This window comes from Carex rostrata, chromosome 7 (assembly GCF_964058835.1).
Source record: "Carex rostrata chromosome 7, lpCarRost1.2, whole genome shotgun sequence".
Lineage (NCBI taxonomy): Eukaryota > Viridiplantae > Streptophyta > Magnoliopsida > Poales > Cyperaceae > Carex > Carex rostrata.
Genome location: NC_135924.1, coordinates 11,358,253 through 11,376,515, shown reverse-complemented (window position 1 = coordinate 11,376,515; position 18,263 = coordinate 11,358,253). Strand labels below are relative to the sequence as shown.

The following is an 18,263-nucleotide window of genomic DNA, read 5'->3' as shown; positions in this document are numbered from 1 at the left end:
TTATTAATTGATTTTTAGCTTTTGCCTCGTTTCTTTTGCATTCAGATCTAATCTCAACCAAAACTCTCTCTAAAATCTCTCTTTCGATCATCAAATCATCACATCCACCTTTACTTTTGCCTCTAAAATACCATTGCAAGATCGAATCTAAAGAATCAATGAAGAATCGATGCTAACTCACTCGATAATGGAGCAAGAGGAAGATAGGGACGAAGGGGCCCTTGACAACAACATTAACTTGCTCAGAGAAGAACGGCCTGACGCCTCATTGGTGTGAACTGGATATCGCAAAGATCAACTACTGGAGCAAGCAAGAGTGAAAGAGATGAATTATGATGGCGAAGGTAAAGGAGAAGAAATGGAGATGATAGCATCTATAGCAGCGAGCAGATCCATTTCTGTTCATTTTAACTACCTCCCTGACTCCACCTGCTACTACCTCCACGACATTGGTACCTTCTCTTGATTTTCACTAGCTCTGTAGATTACACATCCTTGATGGTAACTTAATGATTCGTATTGTCTTATTGTTAGAGTATGAGGTCAGATCCAATACAACTCCATTACTTATCAAGTTAGTGTGCGGTTTTTTTGCTTTGGTATTTCGTTAAACAAGTTATGTGCATGGTTTGATTTGTGATGGTATCATTTTTTTATTGTGTAGGATTTGAATGGTGGGTTGTCAGGTCGATGGATTCCATCTCTCTTGGGATCAAAGAGCATGTTTATGAAGTATAATCTCGCAATTAAGTTGGATTAGTATTACACAATATGTTTATGAGATTGAAGATGACCGATGGGACTGCCTCGACCCCCTAGAAATGACCGATCACCAGGATAAGGCTGTCCTTTCTCTTTAATCTATCTCATCGGTTCTTGCATTAATATCTCATATAGGAATAAAATTCATTGAGCAAAGAACGAAAATGAACTAATGAGGTACCATCAAATCATATATTAGTGTGACATCTATTTTTTGCATGTAATTTCCTTTGCAAAATAGTACCTTGCTTTTATTTCAGTAGTTTTTTAGTGCATTCTGGAATAAGCATGAGAGGAAAAAGAAAGAGCCTTGGGCAGAAGAATTTCTCACTTGAATGAGACAAAAACTGGAGATGTCCAGTGCTGTGTTGAACAAAAGTCTAAGAAGAATGAACATGGTATATTTGAAAATATATCACCATTACCATACTACTAAATGACATATGTAATTTGTGTATATTGCAGACATATCAATTAGTATTACACAATCTATTCTTAATCTTCTGAACTTCTCTCGATTTTGGTGGCCTAATAGTAAATTAAGAGAAGAGGTACAATCTGCAGCATTTGAGCTTGTCTCATGGTTTTGAGGTTTTGATCAAGATGCTCATTCTCTGGCTTAGTATTAACTTTTAATTGACCTTTACTGTATTAGTTCATTCTATTTTTCTGATGTGCAAACAATTTGAGTCATCAATTAATGTGCATCGAATACTATGGTGCTGCAAGATTGTAGTTTATGGTGGTAAAGATGTAAATTTTTGTATATATTTTGACATTGCCTATTTCATTCCCTTGATAATTAAGCTTAAATTTAGCTCTCAAGTGAAAATTTACTTTCATTCCCTTGATTGTAGTTTATGGTGCTGCAGAGGTCCGTATGATTTTTTACATGATGTACTTACTAATTTTATAGGTTTCATTAGTAAGTTTATAGGATTTTTGCAGTTACATAGGATAAATAAGTTAATTGTGTAGGATACATTAGTCAATGTTATAAGATGCATCTGTTATTTTATAGGAAACATCAGTTAACTATATTAGTTATATCAGTTATTTTACAGGATTTATTTTGCACATACATAAGATACATCCGTTAATTTCATTGATTAGATAAGTTATTTTACATGATTTATTTTGCACATACATTAGTTAATTTTATAGGATACATTAGTTATTTTGCTTGATTTATTTTAAAGGTACATAGGATACATCAGTTAATTTTATATGATACATCAGTTATTTTGCTTGATTGATTTTGCAGATTATTGAAATGGTTTTTACAATATGGAGGAGAGAGATGAGAAGGTGGCGATATGGAGGAGATATGAGGAAACGATCTGAGAGAGGCAATATGGAGGAGAGATGAGAGCAAGGCGATCTGGAGTATTAACTTTATTAATTTTACAGTATTCACCTTGTGGTTTTACAATATGCATTTGTGGTTTTACAGTATTCATCTTTGTTGAACAATGATGTATTATAGTTTGCAATTGTTATTTTTATAGTTAACATTATACATAGATTTGTTTTATAGTTTACATCTGTCAGTTTTACAATTTTGAAATTTTACAGTTTGTATATTTATTTTTATAATTTAAGTTGACAGTTTTATAGTATTGAAATTTTGTATTTTTTTACATTTTATTTTATCGTTTTCATCTACTTATTTTACATTATTGAAATTTTATATTCTTTACTTTTTATTTTCACAATTTAAGTTGATAATTGTACAGTATTGTAAATTGATACTTTTTAAATTTTATTTAATCGTTTTGATCTACTAATTTTACATTGTTGAAAATTTATAGTTTTTACGTTTTATTTTCACATTTTAACTTGATATTTTTACAGTTGAAAATTGATATTTTTTAACATTTTATTTTATCGTTTTCATCTGTGAATTTTGCATGACTGCAATTTTATTGTTTTTACATTTTATTTTTATAGTTAAAGTGGTCAATTTTATAGTATACATTATTTTGATGATTTATTTGTGTGTTCATTAAATAAAGAAAACAATTATTTAAAAATTTTAATTTTTCCTTAAATAACTGCAATAACTAACACTAACAGCTAATAACTTCTTATAACAATAATTTCCGAAAATACACTTGAAAATACATTTTTTTTGTCTTGTTGTACAAGTTGCAATTTGTTTCTAACAATCTTGGACCACTTTAAATACTAGATGGTTGATATTTTATTAACTGACGTATTTTATGTGATATATTGTATTATTATACAGTATGTAGAAGTAGTTTTACAGTATTCGCGCAAGTCAAAGCTGTGAACAAATGATGGACAAAAGGCTGTGAACAATTAGACGCTTTCAAAAAATTAATCATGGCATGAGCAGGTATTTATCCAAGCTATTTGGTTATCAATTATTTGGAGTAATTGAGCAGAAAGCTACACATGTCGATTGTAGCAAAATCCGTACGGCAAATGAAGAAAAATCTTCGCTGAGACATGATTTGGCTTGTTCATTACACGTCTTTGATGTTGTTATTATGGTTTTATAATTTTATTCTTAAGTTGTATGAATGAAGACTGCTCCATTAGTCATTATAGATATTAAACAAAAATGACTATGATTTTTACCTGTCCAACTTAAATTGTTAAATTTATTAAATGTCACCATTTTGGAATCTCTTTAACAACGGGAGAAGGTCATCCCATCAATTCATGTATCTATGTTTTGGAAGGAAAATTCACATCAAGAAATTAAGAGGAAATGGGTGAGTTGATCAGCTTATCTTTCTGATTTTGCAACATACTGCCTACAGGCATTATTTTAGAAAAGAGGATATAATTGTTTTTTCCAGAGCATGGCTGCATTTTGAATTTTTTAATTTGAACAATGACTATAAGCAAATATGCAGATTTTCATTCATTTAATGAATAAACAAGAGGACCCTGTCGCTGTCAGTAAAGATTATTAGAGAAGCTAGCTAGAGCACCAGAAATACGCCGTCAGCCCGTCACAGTATTTTACTTATCTGGGCCGGGCCACAATGCAACTTATCTGATTTAACGCACATTGCAGCCTTTTTTGAATGGGCCTTGAAGGATAAAGAAATTGGGTCTAACCCATCATAAATTATCTTAGTAATAGTGCTCTTGTTTATGATGGGTTAGGCCCAATTTCAGTATTCTACATTACAACATGCCCCTTTTTAAGATGAGCATGAGCCAACGGTCTTTATGAAAATTTTGTAGAGTAGGATAATACAAAGAAATATTTATCCAGCAAATCCTACATTAAGTTTTCTCCATTAAAACCATCAAGATCATCATCACCATCATATATTTATTTTTACGAAAAGAAAATTGGTCTTAGAGAACAAGGGAAAATAAAACCCGATATTCTGCTAAAAAAAAGTAAAAAACCGTACACTTGCTACTCTGTGGCACTTGTTACTGAATCCAAAATTTTCGCTGTAGGGAACTTTAAGCTCCAAGTCCAAGCAATTCCGTGAAATCAAAATCGGTATTATATTAAAGAATTCCAAAAAATATCAAGATCATCTAAGCTTCTTGATTGTATTTTTTTTTTTTTCGGGCTTGTTTCATGCCTGTAGGCCAAACTGATACCATAAATGCTTACATTTCACTGTAAATTAGTATATCTTATTCATATTAATTAACTTGATCGTTGGGAAATGTACTACTAGAACTTCAAATTATATTTATTAAACAAAAGGTCCAAGAAAATGTCTGATTGCAAAAGTAAGAAGAAAACAAAGGGAATTAAAATAACACAAGTGTTTCGTTAGGTTTTGATTTTTGAAGACAAGTTGCCTTTTAAAATTGTACTAAATAGTTGCTACAAAAACTACAAGAACATATACAGAATTCACTCTCCCTTTATGAAAATCTAGATCTAACCAAACAACTGTGCTAAACTGCTAATGTTAGAAGGAAAGAGTAACAACATTTAACAGCGATACACGAGCTTTAACCAAACTCCGAAACACCCTCTCGCTGGCACTCTCCAAATCCATGACACATTCTTCCAATGCCTCCAATCTATCCATGGCTACGGCTTCCTTCTCCTTTTCTGAGCACCTCTTCTTAAACAACCCCTCTATTAATGAAACTCTACTTGACCCCATCGCCACTATAGCAGCAGAAGATGTCAGGACAACTTTCGACAACACCTCTACTGATACCAATGCAGCCACAGTTACTGCCTCTCTTACAACAATACCTATTTCTATATCAGAAGTAGCGCTGCTGCTTGTGACATGGCGTACAGTGGAAACTAGCTGAGTAATCTCCTTCTCTATGTGGCGTTGAGTTTTCACAGAGGAAGCAAGCCATGTTGTGTCGTGCCGTCTCAATGCAGAGTGCAACTCCGCGTGGTTTTGTTTGAGCATTATGGCGACGGATCTAACAGAGCCATAAACATCCGCAAGGCAGAGAAGATCGTGAAGGAGCTGATCAGTGCATTCGGCATAATAGAAATATTCTCTTGATTCGGTGACATTGAGAACTTGTTCGACAGTGGAGATCAGAGCATCTATGTGCCGAAGCCCAGTGGCCGGAGAAGGATCTCTATTGGCATGAACGAGCCAGGAGCGCACCTCATGGATGTCCACTTCGAGATGTGAGATGAGCGGGTGGGTAGAGCAAGGGAGGCTGGAAGTGCGGGAATGTGAGCGGCTCAATCCAGGCACCATTTTTCGTTCTTGATCGATTGTAGGATATAATTAATTAGGTCTTGTTTTGTAATCCAGTTTGTAGGAGAGAGATAAGAAGAAGGTGAATTGCGGCTGGGTAGGATATAAAGGGAAGGAGAGAGAGAGAGAGAGAGAGAGAGAGAGAGGTGGTTGCGCCTTGGTATTGTATCTGAGTTGTGGGAATCAGAGACGCACGAGTGGGTGAGACAAAACTGTGAGCCGCGAATAAAGCTGCTGAATACTGAGCTTCTTCCGGTTTTCCTTCTTATATTTTTTTTGTTTGAGCTCAAATAATTTATGTTACCTGAGGTGTAATGCCATGCTCTACTTCTAACGTATCCGGGGTATTACCAATAAAATAGAGCGCATGAGGGAATATGTGCAATTTAGTAGTGGCATTTGACTTGGGGAACAGCAACATCGGATAGTTGGCAGAGAATGAAAACCATAGCCCATAGGAGACCCTGTTTGCAGGATTTGGAGAGAGCTGTATGCTCAGTTCTGGTACAAGACATGAAAACAAAGCATCGCTGTTACCTCTCAGACGTCACCACGTAAACCCAAGTTTTCTAATTGAAAATTATTATTTAAATTATACGTGAGTTTTTGGGATTTGATGCTTAATTAGGAGAGATCTGTTTAGGTTGTCAAGGGACATGACAGATTGGATAGATGTATGTATTCTTCAATGGGTGCCCATCGCTTGGGGTTTTTTTTATTCGGAGTAATTATAAAATTAAGATGTATGGAACTAGAAATAGTAACTCGTTTTCAATCAAATATAGTAAGATCGTAGACAGTGAGAACGATTCAACTATTTAATTATGGATTGAAGGCATTGATCAAGATCCATCTTTTTTATTTTATTTTTTAAAACGGTTGAAATTTGTAATAGTAGTATCACATTCATCCAACTATTTATGGATTTATGGATCTTGATCAATGTTTCTGATCCATAAATAGTTGGATCGTTCTCACTGCCTACGATCTAATTATATTGGTTAAAAATAAAGTACTTTTTATGTTTTTGTATATCTGAATTTTATATTTACTATAAATAAAAATTTACCCTTCGCTTGGTCTGTTCGTGTTAGCCTGTTAGTCATACTACTGCCAGAATTTAAAATTCCAAATTCAAATTTTTTGCAGACCCTCTACAACATTCTCTTATGCCGAAAAAACATTCTCTTATGCTGATTAATCGGTCAATTAGTCATCAGCGCTGATTAAATTGTCACGGATATTTTTCTGATTAACTGGCTGATTATTTCCGATTATTTTTCAGATTAATTGGCCAATTATTTCTGATTATGGCTGATTATTTTAAATTAATCATTTGGCGATACTATGATTGTCTGACAAGCGCATACTATTATTTACAACACTGTTCCGGATATCCAAAAGTAACTCAAATTTTGGTTAAATCTAGACTGTCCGATCAAAATTCGGGTCAATATGACTTCGGGTGGAATTAATCCATGGGTCACTTAAATATTTGTGCCAAAGCATCTCAAACGGTTCGGATCTAAACTAAAAATAGAGGATCTGAATTCGAACATAATTCGGGTACAGGTCACTTTAATTAATTTGATAGAATTAGTAAAGAAAAACATAATGTAATGTAACATCACATGACAAAAATATATTTTCAATTGATGTTTTGGAATGTAATTAAAATGAAAACAACAGTCACTTCATACAAATGATAAATTTACGTCTATTGTTCATTAAATAAATAGAAAAAAATGTGAAAAAAATACAACAAAAAATATAATAAATTAATTAAGATACATCTTCGGATATGTTTGTTTTCGCGTATTTGTGGGTCATGATTGAATATTAGAATAAAAACTCACACGTAAGTATAAATTAACACGCCTATCCGTGTGGTTAAATATCCTAGAGGTTAATTTTTATATAAAAATGTTAGGATATATATCAGATAACGTATTTGATATGCATCGCCTCGTTCGTGTATGAATCTATTTTTGATATCAGTTAGTGATGACATGCGCGTTAATTAATTTAGACATGATTATCAGACGTGTCAATATCGGTTCACGTGACAAGCCATGCCTATGGTAATTTTTTTACGAAGAGAAGGCATATCATGCTACTCGTCAATTATATCAATATCGTCACAAATATCATGACATATATATCGTATCGTATTTGTAACATGACGTGACAGAGCTGGTTATACATAACTTCTTCTTCTTTTTTTTCTAAAAATGAGATATATGTATTTTTATGTGATGTTATATATTGACATTGTAGTTAATTTTTTATTATTATTAAAGGTTGATAACTTGATATGCTTAACATTTTTTTGATGTTATTTTTGAACAGATGCAAGGACTCGTGCTACTACATTAAGGGCCTGTTCGGCCGACAAATAGGAATGGGCATGGGCACGGGAATTGAACTGAAAAACACTGTTTCTGAGGGAAAAAAAATTCAATTGAACTAAATTTTTTTTTCCCACGTGAACAGTGATTCGTCCGAATAGGCCCTAAATCCATAATTAGTGGAGAATATATTTGACGTATTAATTTACTTCACATCACTTCACGTGTAATCACGTCGCGTATGGTCACAGTGTGACTACACATGACGTGACCGTTCACCACTATTTTGATCACGTCATGTCACAAAAAAAAAGTAGATCACATCACATAAACAAATTACGGCGTGTTTGTCGCGTCATGTCACAACGTATTACATATTTTCTTCTCTGGTTGACATTACAATTAAAAGTTATTATTTTTATCATAATTATTTCATTTTTGTTCCAAGTCTTTCGGGTCGTCCGTCTGACTAACCTGCACCCTGCCAAAATATCTTTATTCTATTATTAAGCATGTTGGGTGTCCGATCCGCCAACGGTTACGATTGAGAGATGAAACTTCGGATTTGATCTCAGCTCTCCAATTACATATTTTGTCTTCTTTTGATTAAATGCATCTGTTTTATGTATAGAAGTCTAAATTTTGTTAAAAACATACCCACCACATATGCTGCCACACGATACGTTACAATTAAAATTGAATAAATTCTGAAATTTAGCGATATATTTATCCGTTTCCTTATTTTTTTTTTGTTTCCATATTTCTCCTCTTTAATTGAGAAGACTACACCTTTCATTTTCTTATTTATTGTTTCCTTACTTCTTCGTTTCTATACGGATCACAATGGAAATCATTTTTTTTTATTTCCTTATTTCTCTTTCTTTGTTTCTATACATATTGGTGTGGGCAATTTAGAATATATTTCTGATATAGAATATATCAATGTGTGTGTGTGTTCTAAATTGGAAACAAAGAAGAATATAAATTGGAACGTGTGTGTGAATATATATTTTTCTTATAATATGTGTGTGTATATATATCTTATACATACACACGATAACACTTTTTATTTATGTTTTTTGATATCATATTATATGTTGATATTGAATTGTTGTATGATATTTGATATTATATTCGAATCGAGCTATTATTTGATATCATTGGTACTTAAAAATAAAAAATCATCACATCATCAAATTGTTATCAAAGATCACGATTAAAATTAATTAAAAATACATAATCATATAAATTTTCTATTAACATGTGTTTTAATTTTTAGATAATTATTATTTTCATTGATATATTTGTTTCTTATAATATGTCCCCGTTGCAGCGCACGGGTATGATACTAGTATATATATATATATATATATATATATATAGGTTGGCTAAGATCAAAGTGGTAGTTCTTGAGCTTTGGTACTACCAATTTGTTTTTTAATTTTTAAAGTTCAAAATGTCGATCCGAACCGTTCAAGTTGTTCTCCATATTAAATTGTGCTTGGAGACCAAATTTTACATTTTTATGAATTTTTTTACTATTTATTAAGCCACTTTGAAAACAGCTGATCCAACGGTGACTTCTGATTTTACTGTTTTGTTAAGCCATCGTTGGATCAGCGATTTTCAAAGTGACTTAATAAATAGTAAAAAAATTCAGAAAAATATAAAATTTGGTCTCCAAGCACAATTTAATATGGAGAACAACTTGAACGGTTTGGATCGACGTTTTGAACTTTGAAAATTGAAAAACGAATTGGTAGCACCAAAGCTCAGGAACTACCACTTTGATCTTAGCCAACCTCATATATATATATATATATATATATATATATATGAAGAGGGATCAAGTTACAACAACCATTTTCTATATTTTCAAAGTTCAAATCGTCGATCCAAACCGTTAGATGTGATCTCCACATTGAAATGTGCTCTAGACCAAATTTTACATTTTTTAGAATTTTTTTACTATTTATTAAGATGGGTAAATGGTCTGAATTTAACTAGTTTTTGTACCCATCTTAATAAATAGTAAACAATTTAAAACAATGTAAAATTTGGTCTCCAAGCACATTTTATTGTATAGATCGTATCTAACGGTTTGGATTGACGATTTGGATTTTAAAAATGTAAAAAATGAACTTGATCCCTCCTCTCTCTCTCTCTATATATATATATATATAAAGAGAGAGAGAGAGAGATAGGCTAATATGCTTTCGGTAGCATATGGGCTAAAATACACACGATCCAAATTTAAAATTTCGAAATTCAAAAAGTCGATCTGAACCGTTCATCTTGTTCTCCATATTAATATGTGCTTGGAGACCAAATTTTACATTTTTCTGAATTTTTTTACTATTTATTAAGTCACTTTGAAAATTGCTAATCCAACGGTGGCTTAACAAAACAGTAAAACCGTTGGATCACCTATTTTCAAAGTGGCTTAATAAATAGTTAAAAAATTCAGAAAAATATAAAATTTGGTCTCCAAGCACATATTAATATGGAGAACAAGATGAACGGTTCAGATCAACTTTTTAAATTTTGAAATTTCAAATTTTAACCGTGTGTATTTCGGCCCATATGCTACCGAAATCACATTAGCCTATATATATATATATATAGATGGGCTATGGTCCATTGCATTGCATGAGCACCTTTGTGCATTGGACCATATATATATATATATAGAGAGAGAGAGAGTACGGCTAACGCGCTTCCTCTAGCATATGGGCCGAAATGCTTCCGGTGGAAATTTGAAATTTCAAAATCCAAAAAGTCGATCTGAACCGTTCATCTTCTTCTCCATATTAATATCTGCTTGGAGACCAAATTTTATATTTTTCTGAAATTTTTTACTATTTATTAAGCCACTTTGAAAATTGCTGATCCAACGGTGGCTTACCAAACAGTAAAAATCAGAAGCTACCGTTGGATCAGCGATTTTCAAAATGGCTTAATAAATAGTTAAAAAATTCAGAAAAATGTAAAATTTGGTCTCCAAGCAGATATTAATATGGAGAAGAAGATGAATGGTTCAGATTGACTTTTTGGATTTTGAAATTTCAAATTTTCATCGGAAGCATTTCGGCCCATATGCTAGAGGAAGCGCGTTAGCCGTACTCTATATATATATATAGAGAGAGAGAGAGTTAGGCTGGGGTGCTATGGATAGCATAGTGGCCTCTATGCTACGGCTCAATATTTGAGTTTTCAAAATCCAAACGGTCGATCCGAACCGTTCATCTTATTCTCCATATTAATATCTGCTTGGAGACCAAATTTTACATTTTTCTGAATTTTTTTACTATTTATTAAGTATTTTACAAAATTGTTGATCCAACGGTGGCTGCACAAAACAGTAAAACCGTTGGATTAGCGATTTTCAAAGTGACTTAATAAATAGTAAAAAAATTCAGAAAATTATAAAATTTGGTCTCCAACAGATATTAATATGGAGAATAAGATGAACGGTTCGGATCGACCGTTTGGATTTTGAAAACTCAAATATTGAGCCGTAGCATAGAGGCCACTATGCTATCCATAGCACCCCAGCCTAACTCATATATATATATATGTATATATTTAATTTGACTTATATAGTTTTTCTAAGTTGAATGTGATGTGTCCGTACTGTACTATGTACCATATAGTCATCTTTTTTTTTTTTTTGTCATTCAGAAGCCCTTAGGCATATAGTCACCTCAAAAAAAAAAAAAAAAAAAGAGTACCATATGGTACATTTTCTAAAAATTGAAAATGCTTTAATTTAGCAGGACAGTTCATATGCCGGATTCGTATCCTCTTAGCTATTGCAAAGATTACCCTTACTTTACAAACTGTAAATTAAATCTCAACATTCGGGCTAACATAGGAGTAGTATTATTGGACTTTGAGATTCGTGCCGAGTTAAAAAGAACGGTCTAGTAATTGTAAAAGACTCCCTTATCAAGTATTTGAGAGGATGTGAATGTATGCATGCCTGCCTGAAGTGGAGTCTTACCTGGAAACCATTATTACAAAATCACCGCATATAGGATGAAATTCTCTGTAGTCTGCAGAAGCCAGCAGGACTGTCATGTACGGAGACCCAAACCGGTCAGAAATATAAAGGGAATCCAACAAAGAGTAAAAGAAAATGCCTGATTGCAGAAGTAAGAAGAAGACAAAGGTAAATAAAATAACACAAGTGTTTCTGAGGTTTTGAAGACAAGTTCCTTTTAAAATTGTACTAACTACTAAATAGTTGCTACAAAAACTACAAGAACATATATAGTATTCACTCTCCCTTCATGAAAATCTAGGTCTAACCAAACAACTATGCTAAACTGCTAATGTTAGAAGGAAAGAGTAACAACATTTAACAGCGATACACGAGCTTTAACCAAACTCCGAAACACCCTCTCGCTGCCGCTCTCCAAATCCTTGACACATTCTTCCAATGCTTCCAATCTATCCATGGCTGCTGCTTCCTTCTCCTTTTCTGAGCACCTCTTCTTAAACAACCCCTCTATCAATGAAACTCTACTTGACCCCATCGCCACAATAGCGCTAGAAGCAGCGGCAGCAGAAGATGTCAGGACAACTTTCGACAACACCTCCACTGATACCAATGCAGCCACAGTTACTGCCTCTCTTACAACAATACCTATCTCTATATCAGAAGTAGCGCTGCTGCTTGTGACATGGCGAACATCGGAAGCTAGCTGAGAAATCTCCTTCTCTATGTGCCGTTGAGTTTTCACAGAGGCAGCAAGCCATGTTGTGTCGTGCCGTCTCAATGCAGAGTGCAATTCTGCGTGGTTTTGTTTGAGCATTATGGCGACGGATCTAACAGAGCCATAAACATCCGCAAGGCAGAGAAGGTCGTCAAGGAGCCGATCAGTGCATTCGGCATAATAGAAAGATTCTCTTGATTCAGTGACACTCAGAACTTGTTCGACAGTGGAGATCAGAGCATCTATGTGCCGAAGCCCAGTGGCCGGAGCAGGATCTCTATTGGAGTGAGCGACCCAGGAGCGCGCCTCATGGATCTCCACTTCGACATGTGAGATGAGCGGGTGGGTAGAGCAAGGGAGGCTGGAAGTGCGGGAGTGTGAGCGGCTCAATCCAGACACCATTTTTCGTTCTTGATCGATTGTAGGATATAATTAATTAGGTCTTGTTTTGTAATCCAGTTTGTAGGAGAGAGATAAGAAGAAGGTGAATTGCGGCTGGGTAGGATATAAAGGGAAGGATAGAAAGAGAGCGGTGGTTGCGCCTTGGTTTGGTATATGAGTTGTCGAAATCAGAGGCGCACGAGTGGTTGAGACAAAACGAATTCACATCCCCTCAGGTTACCTGATTGAGTACAATTAAATTGGACGGTTCAAGATTGGAAGTTTTAACTTGGTATGAATCTCAATGCACAAATAATACTGCCTCCTCTGTCATCCTGAACAGACATCGACTGATATTAAATCTGGACCGTCCATTTCAATTTGTTTAGTCAGGTACCTGAGAGAATACGGATCTAGACAAAACTGTGATCCGCGAATAAAGCTGCTGAATAGTGAGCTTCTTCCGGTTTTCCTTTTTATTTATTTTTTGTTTGAGTTCAAATAGTTACTTCTCCACATCCACTTGGAATTAAGGATCACTAAAAAGGTAATCACTTAATTAGGAGCATAATTTTTTTTTCTTTTGTTTTTTGTTAATTAGTATTTCCCACAATAAAGAAAAATGCATGAATAGTTGCTTGGTTATATTTCGTCTACTAAAAATATTAAATAGAGATGATGATTAAGTTAATTTCTCCCAAATTGTACATACTAACATCAATATATCTTAAGTAAATATGATGAGGCACTTCTGACCATAGTGACAAATGAATTATTCGGATCCAATTCGGCGAAGTCAAAAATTCATAATTCGGAAATAATTTGGGTATAATTCGAGTTTAATTCGGAAATATATTGTTATTATTTGGATCAGAGATCTTAGTCCTACAAAGATAGTAAAAAAACAAAAACAAAATTGTAACGGAAAAAATTTGTGGAAATTTCGTAAGATTCGAGAAAAATATCATAAAATTTATCAAATTCACGAATTATTCGGATTTAATTCAGTCCAAGTTTGATTAACCGAATAATTCGACGTTCGGTTCAACATCACCAAAAACATAAATTATTCAGATTTAATTTCGTGAATAATTCACAAATCTTATAACTATGTTTTTTACTGTCATTTTTAATTTTGCTCATGATCTCTTGTACTTCAACTGTACGATCTTACGCGTATATGGAAACTTCTTTTTAATTTCCTGGGGAAGCGCCGTTGCTCAATCCACTTCTTTTAATTTATGTTACCTGAGCTGTAATGCCATGCTCTACTTCTGTCGTATTGGGGGTATTACCAATAAAATAGAGCGCATGAGGGAATCTGCGCAATTTAGTAATGGCGTTTGACTTGGGGAACAGAAACATCGGATATATAGTTGGCAGAGAAATTAAGAAAACCATAGGAGACCCGGTTTTCAGGATTTGGAGAGCTGGATGCTCAGTTCTGGTACAAGACATTAAAACTAAAGCATCGCTGTCACCTCTCAGACGCCACCACGTAACCCCATTTTTTCTAATTGAAAATTATTATTTCGATTATACGTACGTGAGTTTTTAGGATTTGATGCTTAATTAGGAGAGATCTGTTTAGGTTGTCAAGGGACATGACAGATTGGATAGATGTATGTATATATTCTTCTATGGGTGAACACATCGCTTGGTCTATTCCTGTTAGCCTGTTTGGCGTACTACTGCTGCCAGAATATAAAATGTAAAATCTAATTTTTTTGCCGACCCTCTACAACATTCTCTTATGCTGATTAATCAGTTGATTAGTGTTGATTAAATTATTTTTATAATTAATTGATCGATTATTTCTCTGATTATTTTTCTAATTAATTGATCGATTATTTTCGATTATGACTTGTTATTTTAGATAATCGTTAGGCGATACCCCGTTTGTCTGACGAGCGCATATCGTTATTTACCACACTGGTCCGGATATCCGAAAGTAACTCAAATTTTGATTAAATCTAGACTGTCCGATCAGAATTCAAGTCAATCTCTGAGCGGAATTAATTAATCCATAGGTCTCTTTAATATTTGTGCCAAAGCAGCTCGAACGGTTCGGATCTAAACTAAAAATAGAGGATCTGAATTCGAACATAATTGGGGTACAAGTCACTTGAATTAATTTGATAGAATTAGTGAAGAAAAAAATAGTGTAATGTAACATCACACGACAAAAATAATTTTCAATTGATGTACGAGTCGGGATGTAATTAAAATGAAAACGTACTTCGATAAATTTACGTCTAGACGATGTGATTAGATTACACATGACGACACATTTATTTATAGATTTATTTTTCAAATTGTAAGTTTGTTCATTAAATAAATAGAAAAAATGTAAAAAAAAAAATGTGAAAAAACTACAACAAAAAATATTATAAATTCAGGCACATCTTCGGATATGTTTGTTTTCGCATATTTGTGGGTCGTGATTGAATATTAGAATAAGAACTCACGTAAATATAAATTAACACGCGTATCCGTGGTTAAATCCTAGAGGTTTTTATATAAAAATGTTAGGATATCAGATAACGTATTTGATATGCATCGTCTCGTTAGTGTATAAATCTATTTTTGATATCAGGCATGATTATCAAACGTGTACTACAAAAATGGGAAAGTATTCACGAGAATATACCGACAAAAAAGTCTTTTTTCTATTAACAACGATAGTATCCGCGAGGGTATACTAACAGTATCGCTCGCGAATACTGTCACATTCTTGTAGTCGATCGGTTCACGTGACAAGTTATGCGTCTGGTCATTTTTTACGAAGAGAATGCACATCATGCTACTCGTCAATTATATTAATATCATCATACATACCATGACATGTCGTGTTGTATTTGTAACATGCATGTCACAGCTAGTTATAGCATAACTTCAATTTTTTTTCTAGAAATGAGATATATGTATTTTTATGTGATGTTATTGACATTGTAGTTATTTTTTTTTATTACTATTAAAGAGTTGATATGCTTAACATTTTTTAGATATTTTTTAAAATTGAAGAGATACTAGGACTCGTGCTACTGCATTAAGTCTATAATTAGTGAAAAATGTAAGGAAGTAGAATATGATCAATTGACGACTATTTAAAAAAAAATTGTATATATATATGTATGATTTTCTATATAATATAGAGTAAAATAAAATTGATTTTCAATTTCACAAGAAAATTTTATATGATTGACCCCAATATGTGTTTGGTCTTGAAATGTATCGACTTCAGTTTTGCAAATATGAATATAGACCATATATTAAACAGATACGGATACATATCGAATATCTATTAATTTTAACGGTGAATAACATAATTTTTTTTATAATATATATTAAACTAGAGGAGGGATCCAATTACACCTTTTTTGATGAGACCGAATTACACTCTTGATTTTCAAAGTTTTCAAAGTTCAAATAGTCGATCCAAACCGTTCAACATAATGGATATATTAAAATGTGCTTGCAGATCAAATTTTACATTTTTTGGAATTTTTTTTCTATTTATTAAGTATATAAGAAAATTGTTATATTTAGACCACAAACACATTTTAACATATCCATTATGTTGAACGGTTTGAATCGACTGTTTGAACTTTAAAAATATAGAGTGTAATTTTGTATCACAAAAAAAAAGTGTGATTTGATCCCGAGTAAAACTAGGGTGCTCTTAAGCTCACAAATGTTTTGGTGAGCTTAACTCTAAAACTCATTAAATCGATTTCAAATGACGAATCCGAACCGTTGAAACCCGCCTACCTTACGTGTGATGCATCTACATGTGAAATTTTTAAATATTCGAATTAATTTAGTATAAAGTCAAGCGGTCAAAATTAGAAGGTTAATAAATTACCAAGCATTCATTTTTTGAACGTTTTTTGACCGCTTGACTTTGTACTAAATTAATTCGAATGTTTAAAAATTTCACATGTAGATGCATCACACGTAAGGTAGGCGGGTTTCAATAGTTCGGATTCATCATTTGAAATCGATTTGAAGGGTTTTGAAGTTAAGCTCACCAAACACTTTGGTGAGCTTAAGAACACCCTAGTTCTACTCTTTGATCCCTTCTCATTAAACTATATACTATATATCTACCGGATATTTAAAATTTAAAACTATATATGTGCATAAATTTATACAAATATTTTAATATCGGATATCTAAATTTAATATTTGAATACAAATATGATACAACGGATAATATCCGATCCATTTGTACCTCTAGACCGTCTGCTTGACATTGTAATTAAAATTTATTATTTTTATCAGAATTATTTCATTTTTGTTCCCAAGTCTTTGTTCGTCCGTCTGACTAACCTGCACCCTGCCAATATTTTTTATTTTATTTTATTTGACTTATATAGTTTTTCTAAGTTGAATGTGATGGGTCTAAAAAATAATAATAATAAAAATAAAAAATAATAATAATAATAATAATAATAATAAAATAATAATAATAATAATAATAATAATAATAAATTATTTTTATTTGACTTATATAGTTCTTCTTCTGAAAATTGAAAATGATTTATATTAGCGGGACAGCCCATACCCATATGTATGCCTGGCAGAAGTGGAGTCTTACCTGGAAACCATTATTACAAAATCACCACATATAGGATGAAATTAAATGTGCTCTCTGCAGTCTGCAGAAGCCAGCAGGACTGTCATGTATGGATCTAGTTCAGATTGGATCCAAGTATGAATGTATATATGACGGAGACCCAAACTTTTTTTTTTTTTTAGTCGAATGCCCTTAGGCTTTGATTGAATATAAAGATTCTGGTACATAATTTAAATTGCTGGAAATTAAAACTACTCCTAGAAATGAAAAAAAACAGAAGGGGATCAGCTATTCCCTCTTTCTACCAGTACATGAAAATTATAAAGATTATGAACTAAAAGCTAGCCTCTCAGTACAGCAGTAATTGAAATAAGCCTTTTTGTTTTCAAGGTCATATATGCTGCCGTGCAAACCTCCAGTGCTTCTCAGCCTTGTTGCATTTTGAATACCTCCTGATTGAGTCGCTTCTGAATAGCAAAGTTCAACTCTGTAACTTCACCCAAAGTTCCTTGAAATTCTCTTCCTGTTCTTCTAGCCAAATTTGCCAAATTGTGAGCATCATTCACCATTTCTCTTGTTGCCTTAAAAATTGTGGTGAATGTGTTACATTCTGAGAACCTTCTTCCACATTCTGCCACTGCACTTGCTGCCCTCCAACACGGAATTTCCTCTACACTGTTTTTATGAATAGCATTTATCAATACCTGGCAGTCTGACAAGATCATGGTCTTCCCCCCATTCCTCTCTCTGTACCGGTCTGGTACCAGTTCGAGAATTTTCAGCATTGCTA

General features: G+C 33.2%; 2 protein-coding genes across 2 annotated transcripts; both read right to left on the bottom strand.

Annotated features, from left to right (window-relative positions):
• Positions 1 to 4,679: 4,679 nt before the first annotated feature.
• On the bottom strand, positions 4,680 to 5,447 carry LOC144557146 (uncharacterized). Its single transcript, XM_078305674.1, has one exon. It carries the CDS (start codon positions 5,445 to 5,447, stop codon positions 4,680 to 4,682), a length of 768 nt encoding a protein of 255 aa, XP_078161800.1.
• Positions 5,448 to 12,117: 6,670 nt separating this feature from the next.
• On the bottom strand, positions 12,118 to 12,931 carry LOC144557414 (uncharacterized). Its single transcript, XM_078305981.1, has one exon. It carries the CDS (start codon positions 12,913 to 12,915, stop codon positions 12,133 to 12,135), a length of 783 nt encoding a protein of 260 aa, XP_078162107.1. The 5' UTR covers positions 12,916 to 12,931; the 3' UTR covers positions 12,118 to 12,132.
• Between the last annotated feature and the right edge of the window lie 5,332 nt (positions 12,932 to 18,263).

Bases quoted from the DNA above. Each gene is read 5' to 3' on its own strand.
- LOC144557146 (XM_078305674.1), bottom strand. From the start codon at position 5,447: ATGGTGCCTGGATTGAGCCGCTCACATTCCCGCACTTCCAGCCTCCCT.
- LOC144557414 (XM_078305981.1), bottom strand. From the start codon at position 12,915: ATGGTGTCTGGATTGAGCCGCTCACACTCCCGCACTTCCAGCCTCCCT.